The following is a 26133-nucleotide window of genomic DNA, read 5'->3' on the forward strand; positions in this document are numbered from 1 at the left end:
TTCCTCCGATTCTGAAGGCTTATACGATTTTTTGTTTGCTGCAAGGTAAGTACGAATGTGTGTATTTTTAGGTCGTTATAATTTTCAACGTTGTTTCCTTAAGCTTTCCTTATTATTAACTGGATAAAATGAAACCGCTCTGGATTATATTCGTATCAGTAGCATGTGGGGCATTGATATAGTATACGCTGGCGTAAACTAATCAGCAGTTTTCATACCACGTTCTGAATGGAATATTCGTCGACTGCGGGGCAATTTGGATAATTCAAAACGGGGCAATTTGAATAGCAGTGAAATTAAAACTATAGACCTACTATTTTATATTTGTCAAAAGCGAAAGCTTCTAGTGTTAACAAAGAAACTGTGAATTCTTATTTTGACTTACTGGGAAAATTAATGAACGAGTATGATCTCCATAAACCATCGTAACCATATTTATAATATGGACGAAAGTAATCTTCCTCTAAATAACAGACCCCTAAAATTTTTGCAGAAAAGGGTAGAAAAGAGGTGGTAAGTTTAACATCTGTTGAGCGAGGGGAAAATGTAACGCTGATAGCATGCTGCAATGCCAGAAGGTCTTTTATACCTCCTGTAGTAATATTCAAAGGCGTACGCCTAAGTCCGGACTTTAAAACCCAAAATCTCACTCACAACTTTTGTCCTTAGAGTTCTACCAAAGTCATGACATCGAAATGCTTTACCTACCTCCAGACACAACACACGTATTATAACCACTCGATCGCTCTGTTTTTAAGGCCCTTAAAGCCAATTACCACCAAGAGGCAACTATCTGGATTCACTAAAACCCGAGGTCAGTGATTAGTAAATCTCAGTTCTGCATTTTGTTCACTGAAGCCTAGAAGTGCACAGCTTCTGTTGGACTGGCAGTTAATTGGTTTTCATATACTGGTATCTACCAATTTAGTCCATAAGCTATTGAAGAATTTCGATTCTCCCCTTCGGAAACGTATGGCCTTATTATACATTTTAAGGAGCAGTCTTCTCGGGAAGAAGATCTTAACAGCGCGCCTTTATTTTGTTGGTTATTCATATTACCCCACTCGTTATTCAAATTGCCCCTTACATTTACGTTTTTCGAAATTTCGGCGGGGAAAATGAATACCCAAATTTCACAATGATGTATCTCAGACACTATCTTAAGAAAAATTGTTAAGTAATAGTAAGGTTCAAAGTTTTTGTTCACAATTTTATATTTGAATACCAATTACAGTTTCCGAGATATATGAGAAAATATCTGAAATTATTCAAATTACCCCGCTGTACCCTAGTACATATGAAAATAAAAATATGCCTATCAGAACAAAATTCAAAAGAATACTTTAAAAATTTTCCGGTATTAGACTGTAATTAACATTTATCCCTTCCGCTAATCTTCGCGATTCTCTTGTTGAGAAACCCTGTTCTAAAGCATTTTTAATTTCACAATTTACTATTTCATTGCTTTCCTATTTGTTGTGTGAAAAAAAAATCCCTCGAAATTATTGATGAGTATATATTTATACTACCAAGACGATTGTGCAAGATATTTCCAATTTGTGGGTTCTTATTAGTACAACTCATGTTTTGAGAACAAAAAATCTGAAAGATATTTGATGAAGACTTATCGTGGAGAAGCAGGGGCGTCATTTCAAACTTTGCTTGAGGGGGGCAAGAGCAAAACCGACATAGGACTTTCACGTTTTGTACTAGTACATTAGTAGACAATTGATTAAAGTATATGCATTCCTCAAACTCTTGGGGAGGGGCAATTTCCCCCCTAAATGACGCCCCTGTGGAGAAGCATTTTGCGGCTAATGGCGTTCCCATTATTCCCTCAAGTGTCAACTAATTTCAGGGATACTACGAACTTCTCTGTGAGAGAAGTTGTTTTCCGGTAATTATTCCTTCATGGTTCAACCGATTTAACGGGTTCCTTATGTGAGTGCGTGTGTGTATATATGTGCCACCAATGGTCTTAACCTCATGAAAATTCTAGTCAAGCAGTTGAAAAAATAGAAGCATCAGGACTATGTTGAACTTCTCATCTATAAATTTTTGGTAGTTTTCCTCAATAATGCTTTGCAGCATGGTATTTAGAAAATCCCTTTTAGCATCATGGTCCCTCGTGCTCGGAATAATGCGTGCTGCGATGTATTATTTTACGCTTATACGTGGGGAAAAAAATAAATATACAACGACAAAATACATTGCAGCAGGCGTTATTCCTTACACAAGGAACTGTGGAGCTGGCAGTTCCTGACATTTCTGACTTTCCATCGAAGCATTTTGTATCTACTGTCGACACGTCTTGCCTTTTGTCTACCTTGAACTCACCTTAAAATCAGAGCATATCTGAGAGAACTCTATTTAGAACAAGTCTGGGAATTATACTCTGTAGCGAATCCCTTGCACACCCATTGCATATTGATAAAATATACATTTTTGGATTGCGTATGTATGACTTTCTTTACGCTGATATGGACCAGCACTTAGTGGTTCCTCGAATTCAAAATAGCGCTTATTAAAATTTAGCTTTTAGGCGATTTTGGGTAGCTCTAGCTCTGAAACCATGCACTTTTCTCCCACAGGTTTATATGAATTTTTCTCTTATTCTGATATGAGGAATCATTTCGTTTAATTTGTCGGTATATTTCGTTTTTAGACCACGTTCCATTTAAACTTAAGGAAGTGTCTGTTCCAATTAACTAGGAAAGAATGCAACGCACTCCGTGGTTTCGCTACTGTGAAGTGAACGAATTTAAAGGAAAGCGATGAATTTAAGTAGTTTACTTACCATAATTACTTGATCCAGGGAGGGGAAGAAAGCGAGTTCATGCTGAAGAGCGTGCATTTGACGCTCTAGCTGCCTGATTTGAGCTCTATGTGTCGCAATCTCACCCTCTAGCTTAGAAATTTCATATTGAATTTCCATCTGTAAATATATCAGAAAGAAATAAAGAATGAATTGTTCGATGTGAACTTTGAGCACAGTTGAAATTCTAATTTTTAGATTTCCTAACTATACTATGGATAAGCAATCGAAGCCTTCTAAATGGCTATGTTCGTCTGTCAGCAGGTATCAGAGCAAAAGATGTAAGGACATCGTGAATTGCTTTTTGGAATCACTTCAGCGTCCCAAAGATAGATTCCATTTTCTTTCTTAGACCTCTACGCAAACTAGAAGTGGTAGAAATCAACCGTTTCGGAGTTTAACGTTGATTACCATATAAAGCAAAAGTAGTAATAGATAGCGACAAGAAGTTTACTGCAATCAATTCAGCATCTCAAAGATATATTTCATCCTTATCCTTAATTCTCTACTAAAATCAAAAGAGAAGCAAATCTTTGATATAGATTCAGTGCCTCCGACTTTCCGCTCAACGGCGCCGACTTTCCAAAATTTATGTGAGTGCATATCAATGACGGGACGTGTTATATGTTTTCAGGGGTCTCAATATTTGAAAATTGATTTCCTTTTAGTTAAAATCTTTTATGAACAGTCATAAAGGTCTGTGCTGTGATAAAGTAAAATATAAAGGTACTATAAGGTAAGTTGGAGCCAGTCGGTAACACGGCTGACTTAAACGCAAGAGAAACGTGTTCAAACCCGGATCCAAGGTTATGGATAAGTTATTGTAATTAATATTTTCAGCATACGTAATCGTAAAATTAAGTGTATACTTTAAACAACTTACAAGATGCACAATGATTGCAAGAGGCAATGATATCAACACGTTACTACAGTAAAAGAAAATACCAAATTCATACAAATTAAAATGAAAAAATCTTCACGAAAGCAAATAATTTTAATGGTATTGCAGAAAGAATTTGCAAAGATTTTGTTGTGAACATAAACTACAAAGTGACTAACTTAAGTGTGTTGCATGGTTGCCTTTGCACAAACAATTTGAAACAAACAATTATGTTTTTAGAGGTTAGAAATTTTTAACTTCCATTTTAATGTTTTAATTGCGTATTATTTTTTGATAATGGAAAGTGAGAAATATTTATTTTATTTTGTTTCTATCAAGCTAAAAATCTTGTGGGTGTGGCCCACCTACAACATTATTTGTGTGGGTTCTGGAGTTCCAGAGCACACACGTAGTCTGGTGCATGGTACTGCTAGAATATGTTCCACTTCCGACTTTATTCCTGTATTGCATCCGTGAGCAGTGGCATATTTTATGGGCAACCGAGGCTACCGGCGTTAGCCCTTCAACATTAATAAAGTTAAAAGAACATGTATAAACTATTTTAAAATAATACGTTTACAGTTTATTATTAGTTTCTCTCTCTCTCTCTCTCTCTCTCTCTATATATATATATATATATATATATATATATATATATATATATATATATATATATATATATATATATATATATATATATATATATATATATATATATGCAGACGTGATTACGTACTAAAACTATGGTAGCCAACTGGCCTGTTTTTCACAGGCCTGGTCGGATATATTGCTGTTATTTTGATGAAAGCCGGTGACCGGTACAAAACTTCTTACTTGCCCCTTTATGGCTGGGTTTTCAAATTTATATCTAGTTTGAAGCAATTTCATCTAGTTCGAAGTATAGATTTAAAAAGTAACTTTCATTCTGTAAATCCAAGTGTCACCTTTCACCATCTATCAACGATTAATATGTTTTGTTCATCAGTTTAAGTAATTTTAAAAGATGACAGGGACTGTATCAGGGAATATTTGAAATTTACTTTTAAGGAATTTTATACATTTATTGAGATTGAAAAAGGACTTCTTAAAGCAATTTCCTGTAGTTGATGTATAAGTTTAACCTGTGTTCTGGTTACTGAATGAGCTACCCTGTGCTTCGTTCTCCCGGTTAAAATAACTCTGAGTTTGTGGCTTTTTTCTTCTTGTAATTATTGTTATATTTTTTCTTGTTCTTCATGGATGGTTCAAGAGCTAACACAAGATTCTGCATATATTCACACACTTTCTTAATATCCGTTTGGGTATTAGAGGTGCTAACTTCACCCTTACTTGTCTCATTATGGCTTATAGCTATAAAAACAAGCTTAAAGCTTGTTTAACCTCGCCTAATTCTTTAGAAAGTTTCTGTATATGAAAAGAAATGAAAAGAATTTGGAGCTAGTACTGGCGGTTGATAAGTAGGTGGTAAATGATACGAAGAAAGAAATGAAGAATCATATTGCATCTGCGGAAATGAATGAGAATTTCCCTGTACATGAGGGAACATTGGTGTCTGACCAGACATCCAAGAGCTACCAGGAAAACTGTAAGGTATTCCCTGCGGAATGAAGGGATTTTGTGCATAAGCATTAATTTCTTGCTGTTCTTCCCTAATACGTTCACTTAACATTGTTTCTTTTCGATATACAGTGTTCAACTGCTTTATTAATTCGTTCACTGAGCCAAAATGCTTGTCGGCAACTACACTCATGTACTTGGACCTAAGACCATCTGTAATATACATAATTGTCTGCTGAATGGTACCAGTGGGCAAATACGACGCGACTAATCTGGCTTTTCGAATGGCATACATTTGTGGAGATTCACTAATAGATTGCTTAGCCCTACGTAACGTGTCTTCTACTGTTAAAGGCGAAGATATACCTCTAAAGGTAGAAATCATGTCTTTCTTTACATCGCCATAAGATTTTCCATCATATGTATAGCTCACAGATGACGAAAAGAACCCTAGCAGAAGTAGTGTGACGTAGGTATGGGCTAGCCCACTTTTCGCATGGGGTTTTCAAATGACACCACGGAATAGCACACAGATAACTATCCGGAGTAGCAGACGACATCTAAATATAGACCACACCTCAAAAACCGAAAATGGACTTGACCATGTCGTTGACCTTTCCCCGCTTCCCTGTTTTAGGGTTATTCTCGTCATCTGTGAGCTGTACTTTCCTTCTTATAATTTAAGAACCAATCAAAAGTTAAATCTGTCAAACAAGTAGGCAAAACCTCTTCTAACTTGTCATTATTCCACTTATAATATCTTCCGGCGTTTTCTAACTGTTCAAAAAATAATCTACTTTATGTGGCTCATAACCTGTATAAGACGAAGTTTTCACCAACTGTCCTATACACTCCTTAAAATTATTCCGATTTTCACTAGTCGTGTAGCTACGTTGTGATTCTAATTGCCTACGAAGTTGCCCCCTCGTACGTACGCCACTAAAGGCCAACGTGGTTATTGAAACAGAATTTTCCGCTAACACACACAAAAGGAAGTTTCAACTCAGCATATTCATAATAGCGTTGGCAGACGAGGCCTTTAACACAAAGCACGAGAAGAATTCATTACTACGCATACAAGAAAGAAAAAAAAAGGAGAAAAATACAACGAATATTACTCGAAAACAACACGACATACGAGACAGTTCAAACAGCAGATGCTGATTCGTCAAAAACAAAAGAAAATAAGAATAACCTATACAACAACCTTCACAATGCCAATCATAAAATGGATTCTAAATAAATTCATATTTTATTCTACCAAAGTTGAGTATTTTAAGCACACCTAAATAATGGGGAAAAATCAGAAGAGAAGGGAAAAATAAATAAATAAGTGCTTGAGAGCAGCATTCCACCATACTTATTTGGGATCGTAACATGTCTTATACGAGAGTAGTAAGAAATTGGGGATGCACTGATGAACTAACATTTGATCGAATTAAATGAACAGATTCAAGTTTATACTTTTTACATACGAATTTATTCCCTTCCTATTGATAAATAAGTCTATTGGCCTAAGATGAAAGTCATATCATACTTAGAGAGACTTTGTGTACATACCTCTATTCCTGTCCATACCGGGCCCACTACTTCTCCTTTTGTAGGACGTCTTTCACTTAGGATCACCAAGACGACCGACAGAGGTTCTAACGAGAATCATCCTCAACCTTATTGTAGTCTGGATTTTATTCAGAAGTCACTTTCTAGGTTCAATTCAGCAGTTTTCTAACATTGAACCCGGCAGTACACTAAAGAATGCGGAATCCAGACAGGGTGGTATGATCAGGACAGAGCAATGTACTCATAGAAAATACAGCAAAACTCTCCAAGTATGATACAAACAATATATATATATATATATATATATATATATATATATATATATATATATATATATATATATATATATATATATATATATATTATAGATAGATAGATAGATAGATAGATAGATAGATAGATAGATAGATAGATAGATAGATAGATAGATAGATAGATAGATACAGGGTGTAAAGAAAGGTTGTTTACAACGCTTGGGAGGTGATTCTAGAGATGAAAACAAGTAAAAATGTCTATATAGCACAATGTCCACCTCGGCCTCCTAACCGAGTTACGGATGTCCAAAAGGGTGGGAAAGTGAATTTTGAAGGCTAATTCTGGCAAAACGACAAGAGATAGAAGGGCGGTGTTAGGTGGCCCACACAGACTCTCAACATGGACTATCCAAAGATACTAAGATTAGATGTGTACAAGGCGAGCGCAAGGGATTCCCCAAAGGATGCGAAGCATGCCGCGGACCTTATGAGGGCAAAGTGAGGTGAGAGGATGTATGTGAAATGTTCATGCTTGTACACATCTAATCTTAGTATCTTTGGATAGTCCATGTTGAGAGTCTGTGTGCGCCGCCTAACACCACCCTTGTCGTTTTGCCAGAATTAGCCTTCAAAGTTCATTTTCCCACCCTTTTGGACATCCGTAACTCGGTTAGGAGGCCGAGATGGACAGACATTTTTATTTGTTTTCATCTGTAGAATCACCTCCCAAGGGTTGTAAACAACCTTTCTTTACACCCTATATAAGCGATGTTTAAAATATTTATGAAGTTGAAAAACAATGTTGTGAAGGATCAGGGAAGCAGAATTGTGTTCAGTGGCGTATTTAGGAGGCTATCGGGCTCAAGCTCTCCCCGAAATAAATTTGTTAGTTTTTCTCATTCCACGTACAAAAATAATACTTCTTACTATTTTTAAGAACGTCATTGACTCCATTTTTTATGCTCTTTGTTCAGAAATAATACTGTAATTGTCAAATTTCATTCCATATAAGAATTGCGTCCTTTTGTTCTTTCTTTCGTCCTTTCTACTTTTCTGTTTCTTTTTCTTGACGTTACTTTCTTTCAGTTCGCCTATCATACTTTATCGACCGTTGTCAGTTGTGATTCAAGTCGGCCGTCATCAGTAATACCAAAACTAAGAGGAGTTGATAAGCGAAACTGGTGTTCCACACCAACTTGTGCGGATATCAACATGACAGGACTTTAGTTATTATAACAAAGGAAAAATTATATCGTTTAATTATTTTTAAAAGAGGGAAATGTTTGAATTAAAGAAAATCAAAACGGGGGAATAAATAGCCCGGGAAATTAGGAAGGTCAAGAGCATGCTTCCTTTTTGTTGTATGAATAGAATAAAGGGTTAGATTCACTCCTAAATTTTTGTATCACATTATATAGGATTTATCGGTCTGCAATTCTTGCCATTATAACTTCAATTTATGCATAAATTAAAATATATTTAATTCTCAAACTCAGGTGGGCAATTGCCCACTTCCTTCCTTGTGTTGGGCATAGCCCCTCGAAACAAAATCCTTGGTTGTCTTCAACATTGGGAGGTGGGCAGATTTGAGGCTTATTTTAGAGAAGAAAGATGAATTTCATATTACGGTAGATGAATCTAATCAACTGTTGTAGAGTATATTATATATTAGGCGATGTAGATGAAGTAGTAGTACATATCAGTATTACAAATCACTGCCGTGAACACATTCGGAAATCTGAATACATACATATTTATAATTGGTATGTTTCTAATTAGGTATCCACAAAGATCCACGTTAAAATTGTTTTATAATAATATAATAATATAAATAATGACTTCCCCAAAACTATGAAGAAAGAATATCAATTATGTATGACGCAACAATACTCTTTGAGCAAAATGATGTTAATCTCAATAACATTACAGGAATCGTTACAGAAATCTGACGCGTGTCATATACTCTTTAGTTAACAGATGTAACTTTAAGATTATGAAGAAAAATATTCCAGCAATTGAATTCTTTTCTTTGCTTACGAAGCATCCTCTCTCAAAAGAAAAATTGGAACACGCTTAAATGCATAGGTACAAACCATGGTTCGAACTAGCAGAGAAAAGAAAACAGGCAAAATTATGTTGGCTACAAAATCTGAATGAAACAACTTTTCGTAGACATAAGGCGGGAAACTTCCAAAACTTTTAGAACAAAGAAACGCGATTTTTTGAAAGCTAAAATTTAGGAACTTGAAGATAATTGTAAAAATAAAAACATTCGGGACATGTATAAGGGGCTTTCTCAACGAATTTAAGAAAGACTATCAACCTCGTGCTTATATTAAAGAAAGTTGATGGAACAGCTCTCACTGATACAGATAGCATTTTAAATAGATGGAAAGATTTCTTTGACGATTTGCTTAACACGCAGCCAAAAGCTAATGTGCGTGGAGAAAGGGAGATACACACAGCAGAACCGTATATTCCAGAACCCAACCGAATAGAAGTACAAGTCGCTTTAAAGAAACACAAATCTTCGGGTGTAAACGAAATTCCGGCTGAGTTAATTTTAGCTCGAGGTGAAAAATTGTGGAACAAGATACACAAACTCATTCTCCTTATCTGGAACAAGGAAGATTGCCACAAGAGTGGAAAGAATCAATCATTGTTCCAATTCACAAGAAAGGCGACAAATCTAACTGTAATAATTATCGAGGCATCTCTTTCTGTCAACATCCTATAAAATCCTTTCAAACAATCTATTAGCAAGATTGACCTCATACATACTACGTAGATGAAATTATTGGAGATTATCAGTGTGAATTTAGACGAAATCGATCAACTATCGACCAAATATTTACCATTCGCCAAATACTCTAAAAAAAAGTGGGAATATAGTCGCCCAGTACATCAACTATTTATTGATTTTAGGAAGGCTTACGACTTGGTTAGGAGAGAAACATTGTACAACGTTCTTACAGAATTTGGAATACCGAAAAAGCTAATTAGATTAATTAAGGCATGTTTAAATGAATCCCAAAGTAAAGTCCGGGTATGAAAATTTTTGGCCACGAGCTTTCACGTCGAGAATGCCATGAAACAAGGAGATGCGTTGTCGCCATTATTATTCAACTTTGTCTTGAAATACGCTATAAGGAAAATCAAAGATAGCAACCAGGGCCTAGAGCTGAATGGTGTTCACCAGGTTATGCGTACGCTGATGATATAAATTTAACAGGGGATGATAGGAGAACAATAGAAAGAAATGCAGAGATCTTATTAAACGCTTGCAGGGACATGGGTTCAGAAGTAAATGCAGAGAAAACTAAATGCATAGAAGTGCGTCGGGACCGTAATATGGCAAATTATGAATGCGTTAAAATATTAAATAATACTTTTGATAAAGTGGATACTTTCAAATATTTAGGATCAATATTAACAGACGAAAATCATATTCACGAAGAAATTAAATGTCGACTAAAAACAGGGAATTTGTGTTATTATTCAGTTCAAAATCTCTTGTCGTCGCGAATTCTGTCAAGGAATTTGAAGCTTAAAATATATAAAACGATAATCATACCTGTTCTGTATGGTTTCGAAACATGGTCGCTTTCTCTGAGGGAAGAACATAGACTGAAAGTATTTGAGAACAAGATGCTCAGACGAATATTCGGACCCAAGAAGAACGGGAATGGGGAATGGCTGAAACTTCATAACGAGGAACTACATAAATTATACGGCTTACCAAACGTTGTTAGGGTCATCAAGTCTAGGAGGCTTAGGTGGGCAGGACATATAGCCAGGATGGAAGAAAGTAGGAACGCTTTCAAAGTGTTAGCGGTAAGACAAATCGGAAAACGGCCATTAGGAGGACCTAGGCGCAGATGGGTAGACAATATTAAGATGGATTTCGCAAATAGGAATACAAAGTAGAAACTGGATCCAGTTGGCTAAGGATAGAAGTCAGTGGAGAGCCTTTGTGAACGCGGCATTTAACCTCCGGGTTCCATAGGCTATAGAGTTAGTTAGCTTACGAAGCATGAGTAGATGCCCAGGCTGATACAACAAATACACTAAATGCGCATTTACTGAAAAGATGGGTTCTACTGAGATTGGATAGTCTGTATACTCTTCGTGTGCTAGGGCCTAGGGGAGAGGAGGAGATAAGATTTCATATCAGGTTATGTCACGCATGGTCGCACGCCTTCATTTTCATTAAAAATGGAAAAGCCAATAGAAACAAATTTCATCACATTTTCCTTCATGGCAGTCGGACACAAATCATCACACTTATCTGCAAAAAGCACTTTTCAAATCGGATTATTGGGAGAGCCTCCAGCTCCAATGTTGGGGGGACATGTCTCCCCATATCCCCGGAATGTGTGCCCGTACCTACAGCTGAGACAACTTTCCAGCATGAAGAGAGGGATATACCATCCTCTGGCGTTTATTGCAATTTGTGCCCAAGTAGCGGAAATGGAATTAATACATATTGATGAGACTACTAAACGCACTACAGCACGAAGTTCAGTTTGAAATACTAAAGAATACGATTCTTTTTTTAAAAAATGGAAAAGCCAAGAGAAACAAATTTCATCTCACTTTCCTACGTGGCAGTCGGACACAAATCATCACACTTATCTGCAAAACGCACTTTTCAAATCGGATTATTTGGAGAACCTCCAGTTTTAATGTTGAGGGGACATGTCTCCCCATTTCCCCGGAATTTGTGACCTTACCTACAGCTGATACAACTTTCCAGCACGAAGAAAGGGGTATACCATCCTCTGGCGTTTATTGCAATTTGTGCCCAAGTAGCGGAAATGGAATTAATACATATTGATGAGACTACTAAACGCACTACAGCACGAAGTTCAGTTTGAAATACTAAAGAATACGATTCTTTTTTTAAAAAATGGAAAAGCCAAGAGAAACAAATTTCATCTCACTTTCCTATGTGGCAGTCGGACACAAATCATCACACTTATCTGCAAAACGCACTTTTCTAATCGGATTATTTGGAGAACTTCCAGTTCCAATGTTGAGGGGACATGTCTCCCCATTTCCCCGGAATTTGTGACCTTACCTACAGCTGATACAACTTTCCAGCACGAAGAAAGGGATATACCATCCTTTGGCGTTTATTGCAATTTGTGCCCAAGTAGCGGAAATGGAATTAATACATATTGATGAGTAGAGACCGGATGTTTAGGCACGAAAAACCTAGAAAATAGGCAGGCAAATAGGCACTAAAATTTTAAAAATAGGCAGTAAAATAGACACTAAAATGTAGCTCGAAATAATGAAGATAAATACTCGATAGCATTAAAAAATAAATTCAAGTCATAAACAATGCTCAAAGAATATAGAAACATGCTTCTTTGTCAATATCTTGTATATATAAAAACGAAGCTTATTATGCTTCCTTATATACTGGATGAACCTGGAGGATGTGCACATACTTCGGGAGGTGATTCGTGACATCAAAAGAATACAAAAATTCCTCTTGCATGTTGTGGAATTCCGCGTCGTATACGAGTGACAGGGGGGCCAACTTGGAATCGAAAATCGAATCCTAACAATTGGAGCGAGACATAAAAGTATGCACATACTTTGGGAGGTGATTCGTGACATTCAAGAGGACTTTTTGTCTTCTTTTCATATCACGAATCACGTCCCAACGTATGTGCACATTTATCTGTTCCGTTCCAATTGTCGGGATTCCATTTTCGATTCCAAGTTGGCACCCCTGTCACTCGTACACGACGCGGAATTCCACATGCAAAAGGACTTTTTGTCTTCTTTTCATGTAACGAATCACCTCCCAATGTATGTGCACATCGATCTGTGCCATTTCAAATGTCAAGATTCGATTTTCGATTCCAAATTGGCATCACTTCACTCGCACATGACACTGAATTCGACAAACTACAAGAGAACTTTTGATATCATCAATCACCTCGGAAGTATGTGCACATCTTTGAAGTTCACCCTGTGTATATATTGTAACGTACCACGTACTTATGTTTACAAACACCTAATATATGTATATATGTATGTATTATTTATATTATATAAATTATATATTTTCCCAACGAAGGCTTATTTTGAAGAAAATGCATAGAATAGGCAACATTAGGCACTAAAGCAAATATTTAGGCAGTAAAGGTCGAAATAGGCAAAATAGGCAAAATAAAATTGGCTTAAATCGAAACTATAACCCCCTATATAAACTTTAAAACGTTATTTTTGATCATATCTTTAATATTAAAGAATAGGCATTTTGCCTAGCATCCGGTCTCTATTGATGAGACTACTAAATGCACTACAGCACGAAGTTCAGTTTGAAATACTACAGAACACGATTCTTTTTTTTTTTTTTTTAATGGAAACGCCAAGAGAAATCAATTTCATCTTACATTCCTTTGTGGCAGTCGGACACAAATCATCACACTTATCCCAAAAAGCACTTTTTAAGTCAGATTATTGGGGAAACAGTCTCCCCAGATCCAAGATTAGGGGAACATGTCCCCCTCATACCCCCGGGATTTGCGCCAGTAGCCCTGACTAATGGTATGACAAAAATTCCCTCCCCAAACCTTCCATTTTGTGACAAAATCTTTTGTTATCTATCAGAAAACTTTTATTATAACTCTTGAAATATACATCGTAATCCAAAATATCAGCAGGTAGTAGACATTCCGGAATAGCTACTAGAATCATCAAGAATTTCCACGTGTCAAGCATCCTGAAAAGGAGAGGGAGGGGTAGAAGCTGTTAAGTCATGAGGTTATTATGAGACAGTTCCAAGGACTATTGAAACAGCTGTTATGACCATTGAAATTCGACATCAATTCTGCTTGTATATGCATGATTTTACATTTTCTTTCATATTTAGATGTGTTGTTAGCTTGTTACTGTGTTGAATGTGTTAAGCAACAATGAATTCAAAGTAATGGGTCTAAATGGCAGACCAAAAGACTGGGACCGCAGTGGCCCAGTGGTATAGCGTTCACCTTTGGTGCATTGGGTCCTTGGTTCGATCCCAGCTCGCGCGAAGTGAGCTTTGTGGTGCACAAACACCGTGTGCGTGTTTTTTCTCGGGGTTCTCCAGTTTTCTCCCACTTTCTTCATTCCACCATTTCATTCATTTCTCATAATCATCATCTCCTTTAGCCTAGTTGGCATAACCGTGGGACGTAGAACTTAAAGATTTCATTTCATTTCATTAAAAAAAAAAAAACTTTTAAGCGAGTAGGAGGGGATATTTCTGTGTCTGATGTCATACGTATACTTCCTTAACCAGATATTGCTGCATTAGGAGATAGATCATGATATCCTTGTTAACCTTTTCAACGTTTTTGAGGCTTACTTGTTAGAAAGAAGCCTGCCAGAAAACATTTTTTAAAGTTTTATTTTGTAAACATTTGTTAAAAGCATTGCAGACTTTCATTAGCAAATAGGTAGGTCCTATTTGTATTGTTACAAAAAGCAGGTTTCAATTGCATAACAACAATTTACAAGTTTATCTTTGAAGATCTGATCTTGTCTAAAATGTTTATCGCACCGGTACGTATTATAAACAAAATACAAAATACAATTAGTTCGCACACAGAATTTGTATTATTTAAAAGTTGCGGAAAATTTTTTTCGTCAAAAGTAGGCATACTATGATCAGATGGGCACGAAACTGTATTTGATGTTTTATTCTTGTTGCAAGAGATAACGGGCATGCTATCAAATTTAGGCATAAGAGATGCTGAAGGGTCACTATGTCTAATTGTAGGAGCTACTTTTCCAGCATAACTGTTAGGATCACTAGGAACTCGAAGCGGGCAATTCGAATACATGTGTGCCCCATTGCACCTCAGGCAAGTCCGTATCTGATTTGGATATGTTACACAAAACTTTTGCCCTTGTATAAGTACAAAAGATGGAATAGGTTTTTTAACTTCCATGCGTATTAGCTTACGTCCCGTTCTTATTGGATACACATGATCTACAGAATACAATTCATCAGAGATGTTAGATATAACACCATATTCACCAAGAACTTTCCTCAGGGGTGTAGCCAAGGGGGGGACCCTCGGGGCCAGGCCCCCCCAAATGACCAGCTTTTAAAACATCATAGTAAAATTATCTCGCTTCATTCATGTAAATGTAACAAAATTTATTGACAATTAATAATTTATGGTAAAATAGTATGGAGAAATATTGTTTTTTTTTATACCGATCGAAAAATAGTATAGTATCTCTTCCTTATACCGATCGAAAAATAGTATAGTATCTCTTCCTTATACCGATCGAAAAATAGGATACTTTTTTGTGACAGCAGATTACACAATTTACTGCGATTTATATTTGACAGTTTGAAGACAAACGTTTTAACAAGGTACTACAAATACAGCCATAAAACAAAGGTATTAAACTGATTTGTAAGTACAGTTTATTTTTATATGCTTTAACAAGTGTTTTAAAAGACATAGAGGATGGAAAATTTGGTGAGAAACAATGCTTTTATTGAATTTGGATTTCATTCGCTCTCTCTTTTATTTCTACTCAGTGTAATAAAATAATTATGTTTTTTTAGTCACGAATAATAAATAAATATTTTTGTCAGGAAACCGTAAAGAAATTAAGTGAAATTTCAAAGAAAATCAATCTTGTGTAGATAGGTTCTGTATACAAGGTCTTAAATTTAAATATAAAGGTAAGCAAGAAAAGTTTTATTGGTTTTTCACCCACCACCTTCGAACATCGATATGTCACCTAACCTGGAAGATCAAAAATAGTCCCCATCAGCATCGACGACCTTCTGAAAACGTTCTGGAAGGCCATGGAATCCATCACGGTAAAACTTGGTGGGCCGTGAAACGAAGAAAATATCAGGTGCATTTTGGACTTTTACTAGGGATTTGAACTGGCGTCCTCTAAGATGATTGTCCAAAGAATGGGACAGGTGATAATCGGACGGTGCAATACACGGGGAATATAGTGGTTGCAATATTGTTTCCCATCCAAGGTGGAGAATGGTGTCCTGAGTCATCCTAGCCACGTGGGACTTGGTGTTGTCCCGTAAACGAAGACCCTTTGCAATTCAGAAATGATGGCTCCAGAGTTTTGAGTTTTTTGTTGAGCACAGCTCAACTGCTGACACTACCAGTTGCATTGATACTCTGACCAGCTGGTAGCAGTTCCCGATGCACGAAGCACCAAACACACAGAAGAACCTTCTTCTAGTACAGTGCTGGTTTCGGCTGTTTTGAAATCGGTTCATGGGATGCTAACCAATGATGACGGCGCCGTGGAGCTTCGTATAGGACACAGTTTTTATCACATGTCAACGGACTGTCCAGAAATGGCTCCGAAACAGTAAATAAACACAGGCGACTGCCGCGTTGCCTTCTGGCCCGGAGTCAAAATATGAGAGACCCATCGACCCAACTTGTAGCGCTTCACAAGTTGATGAATGTGCTGCCTAATGGTTTCTCCACACACTGAATTGTAGTCCCAGTTCCTCTTTGTACAAGTGTTGGCCACGTGGTGTTTTCGGGTGTTTGCAATGTCTGCGTCGTCAGGACACCGTCACCAAAGGCCTGGCATATCTTCTGTCCCGCTACAGCGGCGTTTGACCTCCATTTGAACTTGTTCAGCATACATGCTCTTATGACGCTCTGTGGATGTCCCATGTTCCCTCTGTCCTTACGCAAGTTCACGGTGTGTCTGAATTGCCACAACTAGGTAGTATGTTGGATATACCCACACCAACAACTGACGTTCGCCTTATCTCCGCTCGCATTCAACTCACGGTGTGAAGTCCAGTTGAACAGAGACCTCCACGAAAAGAGACAGAACTTTCTTGGTTACCTTTATAGTTATGCACAAAAGTGTAGCGTTTGGTCCTGGGCAGTAGTTCTTGATTAAGCATAATAAAAACTATGTCGAATATAATTTATGGATAAATAACAATAATAATAATAATAATAATAATAATAATAATAATAATAATAAGAAGAAGAAGAAGAAGGAGAAGAAGAAGAAGAAGAAGAAGAAGCTAAAATAGTGTTTTTAGTTTCCCAGAAGAAACCAAAATTTTCCTTTCTTTCAGGCCTCAAAAACACTACCAGCAACACATTTTGTTGGGTTTTGTACATTGTAGCTGCCCCCCCCTAAAAAACGACGGGCCCCCCTACACAAACCTGCTGGCTACACCCCTGACTTTCCTAATTTCTAAATCTGCAAGTTCCATTGGAGTACGTAACAACTTAACAGTAAGAATTTGAACATCAGCCCATGAAACTAGAATTGTATGTTTGCCATCTGTATCAGTATAATACACAGTTCCACCAGAAGTACGCAAAACATTTTCACATAGGTCTTCCGTACGAAGTTTCACATACAACAACTTACGATAGACATCTATTTCTATGCTTAGGACATCATCAACAGAGAACTTGAAATTATCACTAAGCCACTGGTGCAAATTCACTGTACTTGGTCGTTGCGAAACATTACCAAAATCATATTTTAAGGTATTTACCCTTTTAACGACATGATTTATTCAAAACCAATTCAGTCACAATAACAGACAGAAAAATAATAATAATAATAGCAAGGGTGATTGGTAAGTAAGGCAACGCTAAAGTTAAACAGCGCCAAGGCTTGTTGCACAGAGCGAAGACACGTCTATACACTTCAACAAGCAAACACAGACTGAGTTTGAACCCACGCCAAAACCAATCTTCCTTACTAGCTTGTTGCGCTAGCTCACTGAGCTACGAGAGCCGACAGCAGTTGGCGTTTACTTTGTGCTATATTTACGTCATGACTCGTGATGTCACCAACAGGATCACGATATAGAAGTCATTATTATTCCTACATTGCAGAGTCCTCCGAGATTTGATCATCGTCTACTCGGACTGGAATTGTCATTTGGAACAAACACTTTAATATGAAGCCAAAAATTCCTTTAAAATAGACGAAAACTTCGAAAGTTTCAAGAATTTTAATATTTTTGCCTTTTCCCATAACGGGGTCTACACTGAAGAGCCCCCCGAGATTTGATCATTGACCACTCGGACTGAAATTCTCATTTGGAACCAAAATTTTAATATGAAGTAAAAAATTAAACTTTTACATTAATTTGAACTGACTGGGTTCCGGTTAACCACACTATTATGTTTAGTTTAGTTAAGTGGTAATTTGTGACAGCTTCACATCATCAAAAGAATCCTTCACTTCACCGCCCCCCCCCAGGAGTCCGTGCTGGATCAGCCACTAGAATCAATAGACACTTTTCCTATTCTTTTTGTCACCCTTGGTTGTGTAGGAGATCCCTCGAGCAAATAAAGAAGCGGTAATATTAAAATCAAGGGGCACTATGTATTAGGTATCTCTTTAGTTACCTACCCCAAACCGCACAGGGCCATCTTCGGTAGAATAAAAAATGCTACGTGATATTCCAATCATGAAGGGGGAGAGGATGCTATAAATATATTTCTTATTCATTTTGTCTCCCCTGCTTATCAGAAATTACGTAACGTTGTCCCTCTTTGTCAGTAACATTGTCCTTGTCTGTTGGAAGGGTACTGAAATGAGAGGGGCAAAAAAATGTCGTGCCGCCTCCCACATGGTTGCTCAAATTATTACTAAAGAAAGCATTTTAAACTAAGATTCTAAGGTTACTACATTAGGTAAGGATGGCATATTCAGGATTATTATTATTATTATTATTATTATTATTATTATTATTATTATTATTATTATTATTATTATTATTATTATTATTATTATTATTATTATTATTATATGAATGTCTTTGGAGCACCGAAATTGTGTAAGACGAACAGTGGTATGTAGAGGTTTAAGATGGGTGGTCATACGGGAGGAAAAATCCAGGATTTTTCTGTCTGACTCTCTAACGTAAAGATTATGTGCTGAAGGTAAGAAGCATCATCATTCTACAATAGGTTGCTTTTACGTAGAATATCAGCTACTTCAGTTCTCCTCCTTCGGGCTACTTACCTCGAGTGGTAAATTCAAAGCAATTTCAATTTAAAACAAATACATTGTAAAACTTTTCCGTAATTAAACATCTAGGGAAAATTAAACATTTAATAGGGAAATCTGTTATCAAAATGTCCAAACAAGTAGATAGAAGATTACTTAATGATAAACATTGTGAAACTTTATAAAATTCTCCAAATTAGAATTAACGTTTACTGTAAAACATTTGTTATACACCAGCGAGCATATTGTGAGCACAGGGAAAATAATTACGAAACTGTTTGCAAACAAAAATTAGGGGCACTAATGCAAGTGCGACAACGACATTTTTTTTTCTTTTTTGGTATTGTCATGAGTTTTACACATATGTTACAATTCGATTGTTTCTCACATAAAAAATAAATAAAATAACCATAGTAATAAAAGTGGCACTTGCACTTCTCTGGGGCTCGAACCAGCTACCTGAGGTTTACAGGCTTGTTGCTTTAGCTAACTGAGCTATTTGTTTTCTTACATCAGTTAACTCTGTTCTACGGTAAAGATAATTTTTCATTATGATCGTGCTACCAATTCGTCCTTTTCCATAGGTAATTTCAACTATTTGCTCTATCTATACGTTAATACTTGGCATAGATTCATATATTTGGAGTTTGCAGATAATGCACGTAATAAGACATATTAGAAAAGTTTCGTTTGTAGATCTAATCCACATTTTTCTCAATGACAGATGTCGTTGCTTCGTATTGAACTGCAGAATTCCCTCGCGTTCTTGAAAATTTCCCACTTTAGCAGAGTTGGTAATTCTCGTAATGTCGGTCGATTTAATGTTTTTTGCTTCTAATTTATTTATTTTAAGCTAATATGTAACACAAATATTAAAAACGGGTTTGTTATTAACGTTTCCTGCTTGGGAAACCTTCCGAAATTTCAAACATATAAAGAAAACGGAGATATTTTCAAAAAAACTTCAAAATAAAGAGACGCGTTATTTATTTTGCTCATAGTAGTACATTTAAACTGTTAATATTACAAAGTGAGAGAGCGCAATAGGCAGAAATAGTGGACAAAAAGAGTCTTAAAGTTTCCGACTCGCCGCATATATGATACGACGCGTCAATCTATCAAGTAACGGCGTGGCAGAATGAGGAGCATACATCTCACATTCAAAGGGTCCTGGATTCGGTTCCCACTCGAGTCAATTTTTTGTTTTTTCCTTTTACTAATAAAGTAGCCATTTGTAACTACAAGTAAAATATTAATGCTTCTTTTGCTCTTTCCTACATCTGTATGCATTAATATAGTATTACTGCGCAAAATTAGTACCTTGGAACTGTCAAGTGTCTTAAACTACATAGTACTCATTAATGACTCAAACAGTGCGGCCCATCAAATATATTGTCTTCCCAAAGGATAAGGTTAAACTTACATTGAAGTTGCACAACCCGAGCGTGACGTAATGCCACGTGGTATTTATTCCACTTCGCACACAATCAATAAAGTTGATGAAAAAAGTTATTTACTTGCGTTACGAAATATAGCCGAGCGAGCGTCAGGGAGCGAAGGTATTAGAAGCCTCGTAGTGCCCCTTTTGTTCCACCTTGACCCCATGATAATACAGCAGCATACAGATTCTAAGTTAGTTAATAGCACAGTGGGTTTTTAACACTGCCAGATTATGCTCTACTGCCACCTTACTTCATATCGCAACAATCCGCGAACACATACAGCACACAATTTAACTTACGTTTTTTCTCCCTTGTTAATCACCCTACACTAATGACCTTTCTAACGTTTCTTACTCTCATTATCACATTTAGTCTGATTCTGTTCATTCCTCCGTCAATTTTATATTTCGGGGCCGCTATCTGCGGCAGTTAACCCCTCATAAATACCCGACTTAGTATTTTCATAAGCAATACTGAGCACACCCCAAATTAAACAAGATTTGGCAAGAGTTTCCTATAGGCATTTCATTCAATTGAATCGTTCAATGAACCGATTCATAAAGGACCGGTTCCTGCCCTTGAACTATGAAATGTAATGATTCCACTATTATTTCCAACATTTCATAGTTCAAGGGCAGGAACCGGTTCTTTATGAATCGGTTCATTGAACGATTCAATTGAATAAAATACCTATAGGAAACTCTTACCCAAGATTTTGCCATAGGGGAGTTCTTAAGTTGACATAACGAGAGCAACAGGACATGACGTCACTTAATGTCGTCACTACCCAGGAGTACTTCATGCGCAGTGTATCCATAAGCAAGACAGCTCTGTCGACAGCATTACGGCTGAGATAGGGCCAGTCCTACAATATCCTGATATTCTTTCTGATAACTATCAGTCAGAATTAGATATAAGGAAGTTGTCAGTTACTTTAACCTGTGGTTCGTTCTACAATGTACTGTGCCTGATATATTATGCCAAGGTGGATTATAATTTAAGACATACCTGGAATTTGTTCGTGAACTGGTGGACAATAAAAAACATATTATGTTGTTACAGCGGTTGTGTGAGTTGCGTTTTACATTCAACAAACGAACATGATTATACACAAACAATACAGTGAATAATGCGTAAATAATTGCGGCTTATCCCATCAAAGGCGGGAAGAACGTGCTGCGCACTGATACGTGTATCAAGATTGAAATTTCAGGTTTCCTCAGTTATGTTCTGTTTTATAAGTGTACTGGCAATGTCAGTCTGACATTCATGATATATCAATTTCTTTTAGCACCAAATGAACTCTTGTAGGTTTAGTAAGTGTTTTGGAGTGGCAGAACGGGATTAAGAATACGTGGACATTTTTAAAATTACAATTTACAGGTGAAAGGTGTTAATTCAGAACAAAAGACAAATGTTTAGGGAATTTATTTATGAAGGCGCAGAATATGTAAGTCATCTGTGAACATAGATACAGCAATAAGATGTTGCTTTCATTTCTAAGAAACTCTCCATAAGGGCGTTATTCCAGGGCTGCAAACTAATGTACAAGAGACTTGATATATGACTATTTCGCTGCCTGAACCTACCCTAACCTAACCTGAACTACTGCTACTCTACTACTAGTAGTATACTATTATTACTACTACTACTCAACTACTACCATTACTGCCTTACTATACTACTACTACTATTGCTACTAGCCTATTATTATACTATCATTGCTATTACCAGGGCCGAAACCAGCGAGAAGGTTTGGGAGGGCCGTGAATATGTTACGGGGGCCAAGTCAATAAAATTATCTTATAAATATCTAAATTGTATTTTTGTATTAATAATAAAATTTTGTATTGAAGTCTGGAGGGGCCACAAAAAGTTTAGGCCCCCCTAGCCCCCTCTGGTTGCGGGCCTGGCTACCACTGAATTACTACCCTACTACTGCCTTACTACTATTATACTATCATTACTACTATTACTACTACTAAGTGTGCACCCATATTTTTTTTTTTTTTTTAATGTAGTTTTTGAACAATTATCTTTCGTAGCGCCTCTGAATTTTACCTGTTCCTGGTGTATCACTGGCATGCACCAACACATGTACAGCCTAGAAGGCGTGATGACACTATTTTCATCAAGAAATGCTAGTTTCAAAGTAATATGAATTTGTCCACGTATTGTTGATCTGAACTGCGGAAGCTGCTCTATCCCAATTTAAGGATGCACATTAACACTGATGTAATAAAGTAATTATACAGCCTATACCTAAGTTACACGAGGTTTACGTTTACCCACCCACTGGTTCAACTTTTGAAGTATTTCGTTTTATTAGCTTATCGACGTCGACCATACCCCAGACGCCGCATGGATAAAGTCGCACATAGTACGAACTATTCGCAAAATCAAAGTAGGCGAATCACTTATCGTCAATTTTCGCATTTATTACTTCTTTAAAATGGGAAGGTCATTAAGTGACATGAATTCCCGCCTATATCTGTGAGCGTTGTGGATTACATGCACAACATTTAATGGATTTATCAAGAAATACTGAACCCACAGGTTCAGCACCCATATAACTGCATTACTTATGAACAAAGGCGCCCATCAGGAGGGCAAGGTGGGGCGCTCGCCCCCTAAGAGGAAACTGTACTTGGGAATATTGAAAACCCAATAGAACTTTTACATTACTTACAGCAAAATTTGAAACTATATTTGAAACGTCGCTTATACTGCCCCCCCCCTTGGAAACCACAACATGGGTGCCCTTGCTTATGAACTGCACACTAAGATAAATCCGTTCTCCGGACAACGAAATCCTCTTGCTTACTACAGAAATCAGTATGGAGCATATGCTACATACGCACTGCCCTTATAGATGTTACATCATGCCATTGCAGGATGTCTGACATCTAACAGTTTTCCGTATATCACCTATGTTACATTCTGCAGCTATATTCTATTCTACTATGGACATTCTGCGTCGATTTGTATGTGAGATCCTGACCGCCTATATTGTTTCATACGGAAAGTGTGTATAGATGGAACACTTATACGGAAAGTATTATAAAACATGCGTTTTCAGTTATACGTTTGCTGTACGTTAAAAACTACAGCAATTACGCATGTAACCTACCGTTTTAAGTACGCTACCTACATTTTTCCCTCAGTATGTGCTTTGAAAACTAGCCATATGTCGGATTACGGGGAGAAAGCATTTTTTGTTGAAAATCATTGCTGTTCTCTTAAATGATTTTGAGGTTAATCTACCTAAGGCCAAACATACCACTAACTAAAGAGTTTCAGACAGTATTGCTGAGCAGTATGAGTAGTCGCTAATTCTCTCGCCTTTGGTCCTGGGCTCGATTTCCGGCAGGGTCAGTCGGTCGAAAATGTGTTACAGCTTTTTCAGGCTAGCTATCCTAAATAAGGTTTTCCTGTGATTTCCTCATTCACACCAGGTAAATGAAGAGATGGTATCTAATTTACAGGCCTCAGGCCGCTTCTTTCCTTATCCGTTCCTTATATCCCTCCCCCGTACCGATATTGTGTGCTCGCCGAGGATGTCATCCCTCTAACGTGACGTGCTTAAGGCCATAGATGCCGGTAATGGCCATGATTTGTATCAATAAATAAATAAATAAATCAGTATTGACGAGCGAGCGCTAGCAAGCGAAGTCGGGTTAGAGCGCCGCAATGCACGTTGTATTCATCCATTATGATTAATAGCAAATAGTAATTGCAAAATTTTCCATTCCGCACACGGCATTTCCAGTTTACTCAGTTCACAAATTACTCACATATCAATATCAATTATCTTTCCGCAACTTCAACTCATTCTACCTATAAACATTCTGTTTTTTTTACTAAGTGTTGGTCCCCCGTAATCCTAGAGAACCCGAGAAATATATTACATATTTCTTTCGTAAATTTTGCAAATTCAAACTCATAAAATAGGACAGCATCATCGTTTTCTACATACAGTAAACGTTATATAATTTTTAAAAATTAGTAGTACAGTCCTCTTTCACACGCAGTCATTCATTTTAATCATAAATTACTGTTTTATGTCTATGTATTCTACACCTGCATCCATTTATCCAGCGCCGTAACTTAGATTTTTTTCTTGGGAGGGGGGTAAGCATTAATACGCGTATTTGGTGCTCCTAGAAAAAAGTTGTTTCTCTAATTCTTGGGCTCCCTCTTTCCATCTTTCGCACACTTTATGGGCTCGGGTCGTTAGTTACATCTTTGGGCCCGTTCCATACATGACAAATGAATTAAGGGGACAATATTGACAAATATCAAAGCCATACGAATAAACATTATTTCTAGGGCCCCTAATATTAAACTTTTTTATTGAAATGGGCCCACGACTCATTTTTATTTTATTTACCTTTTATGTGTTGTTTTGTTTATGTAATGTAGTGGACATATTCGATGCTTCATTTATAATTTCATGTTTGTATCGTATACGGAGTAAGAAAATTTTGTCTTAAAATGGGTCCCCTCGAACAGCGAGGAGCTTCCTTGCGGATTTGCCCCTCCCTCCTCAAGTTACGGCCCTGTCACTTATCACATACTAAGCTGGTAGCCTGCCCAAAAATCTAGGGGAAGCCCGGTAGAAGTTTGGGAGGGGGTCCCGATTCAAACGTATTATAGTTAATCATCATATTATAGCTCAGCGCACAAATTTTCCGGTCGCCAAGTCGCCATTGGCGATTAGAAATTTAGGGCTTGCGACCAGTGTTCAGTAGAAATGGTTTCTGCCTGAACTCACAGGGCAGCGCATTTTCTGTTTCGTAAGAAAATAATTGTCACTGAGTGAGAGAAAACACGGAATGTGAAGTCTTTCTTTGTCAAACCAAAGGCCGTTTGGGGGGGGGGGCATCTAAATTTGTACATGAGAGATACTGGCAACCATTATTTTTGGATTGGCGAGTGCGTATGACTTTGAAATTTTTCACCCTGTTATAGTTCATTTGCAAGCGTACTGTGAAAATTTTAGGGGACCAGTAAAAATTTAGAGGGGGCCCGCCCCCTAGACCCCATGGATACGGGCCTGTCACATACTGATATGATGTAAACCTATCATTAATTTTTATGTCAATTATATATTATGGATGTCCAAATTTTTTGTGGCAACAAATCTTTCGCGGAGCACATCATCAAATTTCACGTGTGGAGATGCTATGTTTTCATACAAATATACAAATATCTCTTTAAGTATATTACTTCATTAACAGATAATCATTTTTAAACATATTTTCTTTACCGATCTGTCACTCTAGTATAAAATTAATAAGTTGACACCAAATCAGTTGCAAACACTGCTCAACTTCCTATCACATTTAGTGACGTCATATTGTGTGGTGCTCTGGTTTTGTCAACTTAAGATCTCCCTAATATGGAGTTGCACTAAAAGGTCCACGCAGGAAGGTAGCCTTATTGTTTCACCTCATATTTGTATCACTCAATGGCATCTCCAGAGTTTTATAAGAGGGGAATTAGAGTCTACATTGGTATTCAGCAGTGACCAGTGAGGTTATACGAGACCTAGTTCTACAGCTTAATCCAGGATCTCCAAACCCCATAAGCTCTCACCGGGAATGGAATCCAAGACTCCCG

General features: G+C 37.1%; 1 protein-coding gene across 1 annotated transcript in view; it reads right to left on the reverse strand.

The window, feature by feature from the left end:
• LOC145665153 (uncharacterized) overlaps window positions 1–26133 on the reverse strand; it is a 60571-nt gene that overhangs the window by 26278 nt on the left and 8160 nt on the right. The window contains exon 4 of the mRNA XM_081732433.1: window positions 2798–2935. Coding sequence (XP_081588559.1) covers window positions 2798–2935 — 138 coding nt within the window. The remainder of the gene's footprint in view (window positions 1–2797; window positions 2936–26133) is intronic.

This window comes from Thermobia domestica, chromosome 11 (genome assembly GCF_964235325.1).
Source record: "Thermobia domestica chromosome 11, izTheDome1.hap1.1, whole genome shotgun sequence".
Taxonomy (NCBI): Eukaryota; Metazoa; Arthropoda; class Insecta; order Zygentoma; family Lepismatidae; genus Thermobia; species Thermobia domestica.